Source organism: Hesperophylax consimilis, chromosome 12 (genome assembly GCF_061612785.1).
Source record: "Hesperophylax consimilis isolate HC1 chromosome 12, BYU_Hcon_1.0, whole genome shotgun sequence".
NCBI classification, from domain to species: Eukaryota; Metazoa; Arthropoda; class Insecta; order Trichoptera; family Limnephilidae; genus Hesperophylax; species Hesperophylax consimilis.
This window is the reverse complement of record NC_142847.1, coordinates 14,606,965-14,619,333: the sequence shown is the minus strand read 5'-3', so window position 1 is coordinate 14,619,333 and position 12,369 is coordinate 14,606,965. Positions and strand designations below refer to the sequence as shown.

The window sequence follows — 12,369 nt, the reverse complement described above, 5'->3', positions numbered from 1 at the left end:
AAACCACTAACCATTTTATTTAACCACCTACTATCCTCTGGATATTTTCCCGTCTACTGGAAATCCAGCTATATTATTCCAATATTTAAAAAAGGTGACGAGACTGACATTTCAAACTATCGACCAATATGCATACAATCTGTATTACCCAAAATCTTTGAATCTTTAGTTTTGGAAGAAATATATCCTACACTAACAAAATTAATAAATGACAAACAACATGGCTTCATTAGAGGTAGATTAACTACAACAAATTTACTACTGTTTCAAAACTATATATTGGAGTCTTTTTCTAAAAATAAACAAGTTGACTGTATATATACTGATTTTTCGAAAGCCTTTGATAAAGTGTCTCACAAAGTACTGATCCAAAAACTTCATGCTATAGGAATCAGAGCAAATATGTTAAGCTGGTTAAGTAGCTACATATCTGGTAGAACTTTACTTGTTAAAATAAAATCTTTTTTATCTAAACCATTTTTGGCCACTAGTGGCGTACCGCAAGGTAGTCATCTTGGCCCAATTTTATTTATTGTTTTTATAAATGACATAGTCAACTGCTTTGAAAATGTCAATGTACTGCTATTCGCCGACGATATTAAATTATATAAAGAAATAACCTCATTAAACGACTGTCAAGTTCTTCAATCTAATATAGACATGCTAAATAAGTGGTGTTCACAAAACAATTTATATTTAAATGTAGAAAAATGCAAAATTTTGACCTTTTCCAGAAAAAAAACATCACAATTTTTTGGCTATTCAATAAATAAAACAAATTTAGAAAGAGTAAAGGAAATGCGAGATCTTGGCATAATAATGGATGAGAAACTAGACTTTACGGCCCACATTCAACAAACTGTGAATAAGGGTATGAAAACATTAGGTTTTATATTAAGAACAATTAAAAACTTTAAATCTTTACAAATCATAAAACTATTGTACATATCCCTTGTTAGAAGCCTGATAGAACATAACTCCATAGTTTGGTCACCCTTCTACAATGTACATATTCATAATGTTGAAAGAATTCAAAGAAAATTTCTACGCTTCGTCAATTTTAAACTTAACATCCCTTTAGAACACATAAATTACCAGTCATTATTGAATAATTTAAATATTCCGACATTAGAAAACAGAAGAAAAATAAACGACCTAACCTTTTTCTTAAAATTATTGAACTCTAAATTCGATTGTTGTGAACTCCTGCATTTAATAAATCTACACATACCTACACGAACAACTAGGCAAATATCAACATTTTACATACATACATCTCATTCCAACTATAGTTTTCACTCTCCAATACAACGTTTACACAGTCTTGGTAACAAATACTTAAATAATATAAATGTATTTGACAATAATTTGAACTTGGCCAACTTTAAACGGAGTATGTGCGAACTATTTTTACATACTTTGTAAACTATTGTTATCAACTAATTTTATACCTTCTTATTAACATTATCGTTGATTTGGAGGATTTTGGCAAATTTTATATTTTTTGTCGCACTTATTTGCACTCTATCATACCTAATTTTTTAAACTCTTATATTTCATGTAACCTATATTTTGCTAAATCTGACATTTTTATATGTAATCTATATGTATTTTTTTTTATATAAAATGTATAACTAAAAAAATAAAGATGTACATTATTATATGTAAAAGCCCTATGGGCGTTTAAATGAAATAAAATAAATAAAATAAAAATAAAATACATATACTAGTAAATTACCAGCCAAGTACCCGCTGGTAAATAAAAATTGTATTTGTTGAGCGCCAGCGCGCCCCTGAAAACAATAACTTTCTGCTTTTGAGATTTACGTCTACTATACACTATACCCTCGGCTACGACTACAAAGAATTAGGTCGCGGGCGGTTAGCATTTCAATGGTTAAATCGGTTAAATCATTAGACAATAAGGAAGTTGAGTCCATTTTTTTTATTTTTTTTTATCAATGTTCGCATTCAAACTTAAATACTGGTATTTTTTTTTTTTTTAAAGTTTGTTTTCATAATTAAATTAATTCTCAAAGTTTAAATTTTATTAAGCCCGCCAAAACGAGCGGAATCCAAGCGGTAAGAGGCGGGGTGTGGTGTGACGTCATTAGAACTGTGAAAACCACGAAGCTCAAGCATTTTGTATGGAAAAAAATTTAATTCTTCAACAAGGAATTCCAGTATTTTTTTTACCAATGTTAACCGTCTATTAGAATTGATGTTATTAAAAAAAAGAAAATTGATTAAGATTTCATAGTTAAATTAATATTTTAAGTTAGAATATTTGCTTTTCCCGCCCGGTACGGTACTGTACGGTATTGCCGTCGCTACTTGTTGACGTTCCACGCGCTAATTCAGGACCACCGCGCAGAAAAGTAAAGACCAAAAGTAAAATAACGGTTTACAGCCCAGTTCACTGTGAGACCTTTCTGGGCGGCCGGCGGCCTAAAGTGTATCACAGGCTATGTGACATGTATAATAATAAAAACTTCTAAGTTATGCAATAAACAACATATTATTATAAAGCACTATACGAATATGTATCTTTAGAAATCCATTTCATATAATAATAACAACAAATACGTACATATATTTGACAAACCCAAATAAACCTTTGGCCTATACACCTCTCTCATCTAAACCGACCATCTCTCATGTAATAGAAAGAGATGCACCATAGGTGATCCGTTGAACGTACAAGTCACGACACATGTGACGTCAGAATTCTTTCGACCAATCGTGGAGCGTCTACAGTCTATTGCTATTGAATGCTTTTTCAAGAACGTTTAACTAATTCTAAGAATAATAATATAGAAATATATTTATATTTTTAGAATCGATATTTTTTTTTATCTACATGAACATATTTTTTATAAGTCAAAATATTTTTCACTCAACTTCCTTATTAGTCTTCCTTCTGAAATAGGTTTACGGGTTTATTAGTGAGAAAAAGATAAAAGTTTAACTTCCGCGTCCAGTTGAAATGCGAAAACAAATGAAAAAAATCCCGCCGGCGAGAGACTTTAGTTGCGTTGCAACAGTTGAGGGCAGAAAAAACATTTCGGTATTTGAAGGTGCACACACGAGAAACGCGACATCGACAGACTTTTTTTAAATTTTGTGTGATTTTTGGAATAGTTTCTCCTCAAACTGTCTCCGCAACTAAAGTCCAGGTCATTATAAATTTATGATGGCTCTATTACGAAATTCCAAGAGTCAGGAAATCTTATACGAATTTATAAGCATTTTAAATGGAATAATGGTAGAGTACTAGAAAACATTTATGAGCTGCTGGCACGCTAGAGAATGACATTTTCGGTAGTGGTATCATTAATGAGAACAAGAAAACGGATAATAGAGAGCGCGTAAACGTCATTGAAAAAATCTCCGGTTTGGGCATCGTGCTTGGGTAGCTTTGTAGATTTTTTTAATGAAAATTATTGTTTTATATTCATAATTTGTTATAGAATAAATTAAATAATCAAAAATGCCAAAGGGTAAGATTTTCTATGTTAAATTTGTCCGAGCTTCGCATATTTGCACAATTTAGATCATTGTTCCTTGATTTTCACGCACATTTCTGCTTTACATGTTTCTTAGAGGCATATTTCATTAGTTGCTCGATTCTATTCATGCAGCTGTGAATGGAGAAGAATGCATTTATTTTGTAAATTTGTTAGGTCTACGACGTTATTTTTGTATTTGGTTTGGCGTCCATTTATTGTTACTTCGTCACGCCTATAATTATTATTGTTTACAGGAAAGTTCCTGAACCACAAAGGAAGGAATCGGCGATTCACTAACCCTGAAGAATTAGAAGAACAAAGGAAAGAGGAGGAAAAAAAACGCAGGTAAATATCAATAATATTTTGCCATGCATCTGTCTATGGCAATTGTGTAATTGGCTGAATGTGACATTCAAAAAAATTGAATCCCGAAATGTATTTTTGGCGTTCAATGATCATTACAAATCAGCTGAATTTAGATTTGTGATAATTTGCCATAAAAAACAAATGTTTAAATTTTAGGTTAGGTTGCAACAATAGCAAGCGGAGCATGTCTTTTGTTTTGGTCAATCTTTTTAAAATTTATTTTTTATAACTAAATACCTTTAAAAAATATATGAAATTTAAATACACAAAATAAATTTGTTGAGCCATAGAATTGAAAATTTAAACAAAAAATTGACACCTTTATAAAAATCAATATAACTGACCTATCTAATACAACACAAATAGAAGTTGTATTGTTGCGGACAATGTAAATCAGAGGTTATCTTTCAGAGTAGCTGTATACGCTTAATATGAATATTTGATGAAATAACACTTTGATTCAACGTAATTAAAATAAAATAAACATTTATATCGGGGGAAATGGTAAAAGATGCATTAATGTTTCTTTTTAATCAAAGTTTTAAAATTTCACTTGTTTTGACAGTTCCCGCCATGCTTTTTATTGTTTGATGTATTCATATTAACCGTGTCCAGCGATTCTGAAATTTTACTAAATTAATTTATTAAGTAAATATTACTAACCATCTGTTTTATGTTAATGGTTTTATTACGTTTTGGATAACCTTGCACCGTCCATTTTATTTTCATTCCCCATTATCAAGGCTAAACTTACCAAAAAGGTATAAAGATTATAGGTTTCTAATGTAACTGAAACCATTAACTAACCATTGAAATGAAATAAGGAATTCCAGGCCTTTTTTTATCATTAACCTGTTAACCGGGGAGTTCAGTTTTGAATTACGCAGCATATAACGGGCGTGAACTCCTTCTCTAGGACGTATTCATACATCACGCCCGGTGGACGTAATTACATATTTTTTATTTTTTTATTTATGCATCAAAAAAAGTGAAAACATCGAGTTAAAAAAATAGAATATTTACAAACAATTTTAAAGATTACAAAAAATATAAAAAAGGTTATAATTACAGAACAATAAATAAAAGCACACAGATAAAAGAGAAACATTGAGTTTAAAAAATTTAAATTCAATTTCCGTGTGATATGCTCGGAAATATACGTCCCGCTCGTTTCAGGGCGCAACATATATTTCAAGGACGTATTCATACGTCCTACCCGTACCCGATACTGTTTACGTTTGACGTATTTATACGTCCTACCCGTACCCGATACTGTTTACGTTTGACGTATTTATACGTTCTACCCGTACCCGATACTGTTTACGTTTGACGTATTTATACGTCCCGCCCGGTTAACAGGTTAATGATTTTCTAATTTTCAATGTTTTTATTTTTGGTCTCCCCAAATAGCACCAAATCTGTGGTGCGTCTGTATCACAAGGAGCCTAGATTTTATTTGAACAGGCACTGTATTTGTGTGGTGGCGTCAAGAGTCAAGACATTTTTTTATTCTTAAGTTTTAACCGCTTTTAATATTGATGAACATTAGGTAAAATGTCAGCATCTCATCACTACTGTTATTGTATTCTACCGAAGTGCGAAAATACATTCATGATCGCATCTGATAAACAATTTATCAGTGACCAAAAACTTGCATTTCTACAAAGAAAATGTATTGTATTACTATAAACAACAAACTAATCATAATAATATGTATATTAAAATCCTTTGATGCTGAAACCAATTCGAAATACAGTGATATAGAAAATGTCATATATGACATTTCAAACAGTCTGAAACTTACCATACATACAAACTTTGTAGCAAACTATGACTTTACATAAGCAATAACCACACAGGCGATTCTTGGCATATTACGCCAAGTTAGCAAAAACATTTTGAGGTTGCCATAATGTGTCAAATTTATAGAACCTGTAGTGGCACGCCACTGGCAACACCGAAAGCATTCAAAATATGTCACTGCTACTGCTCGACCTGGACGGTGCCAGGTACTACTGTAATAGTAAGTACCAAGTGCAATCCTACTATGTACAGTACCTAGGCCGTCCTAGAACCTACTGGACGAGTCAGGTGTTGCGAGAAGATACCAGGCGCTTCCTGGAGGTACCGCAGCTGGCTACCAGAAATATCTACGTAACGCGACTATATAAAAGCAACGATGAGAGCTAATCAAGATACCTTTAGAGCCGCAATCACTTAAATAATTTTGACTGTTTTGCAAAATGCAAATGGGCAGGCAAATTTGATTTAGTACAAAAATTTTCAAATTGATTGACATAATATGTAAAACAAAACACATACAAATAATAGTTGATTTATGGTGAGCATTTGAATATTGCTTTCCTCATTATCTTCAAAACTTAGGTATTCTGACTAATAAACTGGACGATTGTATATTGATGGGTTTTGAGTGCGGACTAATGAGTTTTGTGTGCAGATGGCGTGCAGAACATGGCGGCGAGAGCACGGACGAGGACGAGGCGGGAGCGGCGAAGGGGAGCGGCTCCGGCTCGGAAGAGGAATCCTCCGATGAGGAAGATGTAAGTTCTGTTTTCTATCACCATCTCTTCTCTCTTTTAATCCCTATGCCAGTGTGATATGATGTGATACGCCAATAACCCATGGCTACTGCACTACTGTCTGTTTTAAAGTAAAAATTTATAATAATGGTTCTATAACAAAACAGAACACTTTCGATATTCCGACATTCATAATATAAAGTAATGAGAAGTGAAGAAAAAATAACTTATCTAACCTAACCTAACGTATATTATTACATTATGTTCTGTTTTGTCCTTAGACGGATACTTACCTATATATTAACTGTGCCATTTTTATGAAATTCTCCTCACAGGTGCTTTTCCAAGATAGAAATTCTTTGCCATTCTCCTTAGATTACTCATATTAAAAAAAAAATACACCACTTTGTTTGTTTTGTATGAAAACTTATGATTGTCTGAGTATATAGAGTTCTGCGTACACCCGTTTTTCTGTATACATTGGGAATACCGTGAAATGATTAAGATGTAATTCACAATATTATCTCTGATATGAAGCTGCTTTTTTATAGCTAACTAGCTGTACCCAGTCTGTCTGTGCAGATAGATAAATAATAGCGCGTGTTGCTTTTAAGTCCAACAGATGGCGCTGTTTAAAAAAAAGCATGTTTTTACCGGTCACGGGTGTCATCTATATATTGGTATAATTTCAGAGTAATCAGGGAAGAACTTTCGGAAATTTAAGACTTTTAAACATTTTTATTTATATAGATAGATTACCAGGCAATAAGCCTTTAAAACTACCGAATTTTTCAATGGCTATAGAAAATGTACAGCATTAATGGTAATAATTTCAGATCATTCATACAAGCAGAGTTTTGAAGAATTGACAATCTTCATAGGGTTATCGTCAACATGTTTGATTTCCAAGTCAGATTCATTACGGTCCAGGGGTGTGAGTCTGTATCTTTTGCGTTAGCCTAATGTTTCGCATACACTACAATACTTGACACTCGACACTTGCGCTAGAAATGTAGACACTAGTGCAAGAGATAAAGATCAGCGTCCATAGTCTCCGACGTTGAGTCGCAGCAGTTATTGCGATCCTTATTAAACGACGTTGATGTAAAAAGGGGAAGATTTGGATCAAGGACTGGATAAAAAAGAGACGGAAATTCAGAAAAGGGTATTTAATCAATTTCTAATTCACTGAGAAGTCGATTGGCAAAATAAAAATGTTTAATTTTATTAGTTATTTTTTGTCAATACAACACAGATGATTATAATATAATATTAATTTAAAATAAATAGCTTAACGAGCTTCCTGTTTCATTGTGTTTCGCAGATGGTATTGCAAAAATCATTATTACAAAAAATTCCCACACACATTATAATTGTCACTTGTACCTTACCACTTTTATTTTTTTCTGTAATTAGTTATTTAATTGCGTTCTCAAATCTATTTGCCTCTGTATTGTTGCATTAGTTTAAAATACTGCTGCCAAATTCTCAATCACTTTCGTTTTTTATTGACAGGATTCAATATTTTCTGGAAGCCCTTCCACATGTTCAATTAAATTTTAAGTATCATTTTTGCTCCATGAATGTGATGTGATCTAGCAAGTCTAGCAGTGACACTGACATCGCTTTTCAAAACTAGATACACCGCGGGAGACATGCTCAACTGCGCTCCAACCCGTACACACTGCAAACAATATAACACTTATATCGGTGTCCCGACACTGTAAAGCTAGAGTTGACAGGAGTGTACACACTCAGACACCCGGTTTTATGTGTATGAGGTCCCTGCGAACACAATTTCATTGCTCGTCTTTGATGAATTCAAATGAAATGAAATTGCATTCTTCACTTGAGAGTGATTTCCACTCTATATATTATTTTTAAATGAAGTTATTGTGAAATAACACATATCAATTGAATAAAATTTACTTGTGAATGCCAGGATTTGACTCGCAACTTTCGGATTGCTAGTCGAGAGCTTTACCCCTCGACCACGGAGACCATCAAACTAATCCTATTATGAAATTGTAGGCAAATGTAACAGAATATATATTTTTTTTTTATTTACCTTGTTTCATAAAGTCCAGTGTGTTTCTTATTTCATATTTATGTCAGCACTTCCTCATACATAACTTGTAGACTCGGTAATTTGAAACTGACGTTAATCGGAATCCAGATCAGTAATCCAATCCATTTGACCTAGTTACTTTTTGCATTATTTATTACACACGGTGTAACTACGTTTATACACAGAAGGTGAAATACAAGGATAGATTTATTGATTTCTTGTTGATTGCGTTCTGTGCGTGTGAGATTTTATATTTTGGAAACATGTGTTACTTTATGTGTCGATAACCTAAACATGCCCTTTCCTAAATTTGTTTTGATAATAACAAAGGTGAAAAACAATGCTTTCATTTTATTTATCATTATGTTTGTTTTTTCTTTTATTCCTTTTTAATGTGATCAATCATAGATTTTTATAAGAAAAGCGCATAAATTTTGCAGTTTTCACTATTTAAAAATGACTTATTTATTTTCAGACTGGAAAGGCAAAAGGAGTCTCAGGATTAATTGAAGTGGAAAATCCCAACAGGATTGTAAAAAAATCTAAGAAATTAAGCACTCTCAACGAAACAGTTGGCGATGCCCCAAAACCCGAGTTATCAAGGTCAGTGACAACCCTGTCCAATATAATAAATGGATTATTTATATAGGGACACTTTTGCTTTCAATATTATATATGTATGTACTTAGAATATTCTAATTTGGCATCACGAAATAGATGAAGCCTTTCATAAGAAAAAAATTTCATATTTCTGCAGCTATTTTATAATTTCATGTATTATGAAAACAAACAACTTCTTCAAATTTGGCATTACAAATTCTCAAAAATATTTTTGAAGGGATCCATACTAATTAGTTGGTTTACAGGCGAGAACGTGAAGAGCTGGCTAGACAGCGCGGTGCGGCGGCATACCAGAAACTCCACGCAGCCGGAGCCACAGAAGAGGCGAGGGCCGACCTGGCGCGCCTCGCCCTAGTCCGCCAGCAGAGAGAGGAGGCCGCCCGCAGGAGGGAGCAGGAGAAACAGTCCAAGGAGAGCAAGGGGAAACCCGCTGCCAAGTAGGCACCCTTCCCTCCGTAGGCGGTACCTACCCACCTGTCTCAGTACAACATCTTTTTACACTGGCAACATTTTTAACCTCATGCAGATCTTTTTCCACCCGCAACATTGTTCTGTTGAATTTGAAATATTCTATTTTCCATTGAAAAAATGTAGCTTCCAGTTACATGATTTTATATCACACATTATTATGCTATATTAAATGTATTAGTTATTATAATGGGACATCAGATTGGTCATTTTGAAATACAAATGCCGCTGTTTATATTTTTATTTTTGTCTCGATGGTGATTAAAAGTGGCAAACGTCCTCCGAGCATAATGTATATTGACTGTAAATATTGTTTTAATATCTACTATTTTCAGGACCGATGCCACAATTAAAAATGACGGTATGTATTTCGTTACAATTTCATTTCATAACATAGTGTATTCAGATGCTACACATAAAAAAAAATCATTCCTGAATGATAAACTACAGAACTCATCCACTCTTTTGATGTTATATAATATGCATATGCAAGTTGTGTGGTTTGCTTAACAAAATATCCTGAATTCAATCCTGAAATATACTTTGAAGTACATCTAGTATGCAAAACGAGGTGCCATTTAGTAAAATTGTAATCAAATCGTTATGAATATGTATAAATTAATGTGACGTGTGTTAATGAATTTAAAATCTCTAGTTAAATCCGTTGGTATGTTTGAAATATATTGGCATTCCAATTTATTTATATTCTTGTAATGGAAAATATTCACTATTTCAAATACAAAAGATTGTTTTCACAATTTATGACAATGTGGTTTGTAAAAGTAATCATATTTGAATGAACACAAATTTTGAATCTCTTCAATGCTGAATAAAGAGTTAATACTAGAATTTTATCCAATTAAATTGTCCACTTTAGAACCCCACTTATTGTAATGAGTAGAATTGAGACAATGTTCCTATAGAACTAAATTTATAATATTTTTTTAAATAGGCAACTCAGCTTTTTAGAAATAAAGTATTTGTTTTTTCTTCTTAATTTTGTTTGCATTTGACACTAAAAAATAGACAAAAATCACTGTTTTTATTGATATGATTTGATTGTGTCAATTCGGTTTTTATAATGTTGCCTAATCTGATGAAGTATGTCCAACCTAAGCAGGGAAATCACTTGATAAGTGACAACACTCGAATGTGAAAAATAATGATATTGAAAATAACTTTGTATTGAATTACGCAGACATTGTTGTAATTATTAAAAATTGTTTTTAAATTGAAATGCTTTTAATTTGTTAAATCTCCCATTTATATTTTCTCAGATATTAAAAAGATTATCTAAATACTAACTAACGTATACCCGGCGTTGCTGGGGATTATCCTTAGGCAGGGTGGCCACAGACCTGGAAAACCGGGAAAACCGGGAATTATCAGGGAATTTTACCGAACCGGGAATTATCAGGGAAATGTCAGGGAATTTCAAAATATTCTTAAAATATCAGGGAATTCCAAAAATAAAACGAAATTCGTTATTTACGATTTGTGAAGTCCCAAAGTTGTGTTTTATTACTTTTACTTGCGGCATGTGTAACAAAAGATATGCCGACAAAGACAAACTAGATAAGTAGGTATTTTTTTATTATTATTTTCGTAAATAGCCCTTGCAACACAATCATGTCGTAAACCACCCGCTTTGGTTTTTCCCCCATACTATGTAGGTGCGAAATCTGTAAAGAAAAAGCTAGCAAAGTTACAACAAAGTGTCAAAAGGGTCGGACACCCAGTACGGTCGTAATAAAATTTAAAGATCATCATTACCAACATTTTTACAAAGTGTCAATACAGTAGAACCTCGTTAATTCGAAATCCCCGGGACATCAAAAATCAAATTTCGAATTAACGAATTCCCACGTAATTCATATTTTTATGAAAAAAAAATACGCCGAAAATCGATTTTCTCGGCCGCCTCTTCAAATCCGGGTGGTATTTTAGTTGTAAATTCGTATTAATACCAATTATTTCTTTATTTTCGCGGCCGATTACCGTAGCGGCGGGCCCTTTAAATTCAGATATTCGCAATAAATTCGTAAAAATGCTAGATATTTACGCGTAAATCGAGATTTCGCTGCCGATTTCGGTCGCGGCCTACCCTTTAAATTGAGATATTCGTAAAAATACGATATATTTCCGCGTAAATCGAGATTTCGCGGTAATATTCGTCGCGGCCGGCCCTTTATTTCAAATATCTGAATTTAAATTCGTAAAAATACGATATATTTCCGCGTTAAACGAGAATTCGCGGCCGTATTCCGTCGCGGCCGGCTCTTTAAATGCAGATATTCGAAATAAATTCGCAAAAATACGATATATTTCCGTCTAAATCGAGAATGCGCGGCCGATTTCCGTCGAATACGATATATTTCCGTGTAAATCGAGAATGCGGGGCCGATTTCCGTCGCGGCCGACCCTTTAAATTAAGATATTTGATGTAAATTCGTAAAAATATGAAATATTTCCGCGTAAATCGAATTTTTTCGGCAGTTTTTCGTCGCGGCCGGCGTTTTAAGTTCAGATATTTGAAGTAAATTCGTAAAAATATGTCATATTTCGGCGTGATTTCCGTCGCGCCGTATTTTTTAACTCGGATATTCGAAGTAAAGTTAGTAAAAATACGATATATTTCCGCGTAAGTTGAAATTTCGCGTCCGATTTCCGTCGCGGCGGGCCCTTTAAAATTCAGATATTCGAAATAAATTCGTAAAAATACGATATATTTACGCGTAAATCGAGATTTCGCGGCCGATTTCCGTCGCAGCGGGCCATTTAAATTCAAATATTCGAA

At 33.3% G+C, this 12,369-nt stretch overlaps 1 protein-coding gene across 1 annotated transcript; it reads left to right on the top strand.

Annotated features, from left to right (window-relative positions):
- The first annotated feature begins 3,331 nt into the window (after positions 1-3,331).
- Positions 3,332-10,809, top strand: LOC149419191 (uncharacterized). The gene is made up of 5 exons (XM_089637730.1): positions 3,332-3,500; positions 3,764-3,854; positions 6,334-6,436; positions 8,959-9,086; positions 9,350-10,809. Exons 1-5 carry the CDS (start codon positions 3,491-3,493, stop codon positions 9,543-9,545), a joined length of 528 nt encoding a protein of 175 aa, XP_089493856.1. The 5' UTR covers positions 3,332-3,490; the 3' UTR covers positions 9,546-10,809.
- Positions 10,810-12,369: the final 1,560 nt, after the last annotated feature.

Excerpts from the sequence above, each read along its gene's own strand:
- LOC149419191 (XM_089637730.1), top strand. Across the intron at positions 3,855-6,333 it reads GAGGAGGAAAAAAAACGCAG|ATGGCGTGCAGAACATGGCG; the intron begins GTAAATATCAAT and ends TTTTGTGTGCAG. Across the intron at positions 6,437-8,958 it reads AATCCTCCGATGAGGAAGAT|ACTGGAAAGGCAAAAGGAGT; the intron begins GTAAGTTCTGTT and ends ATTTATTTTCAG.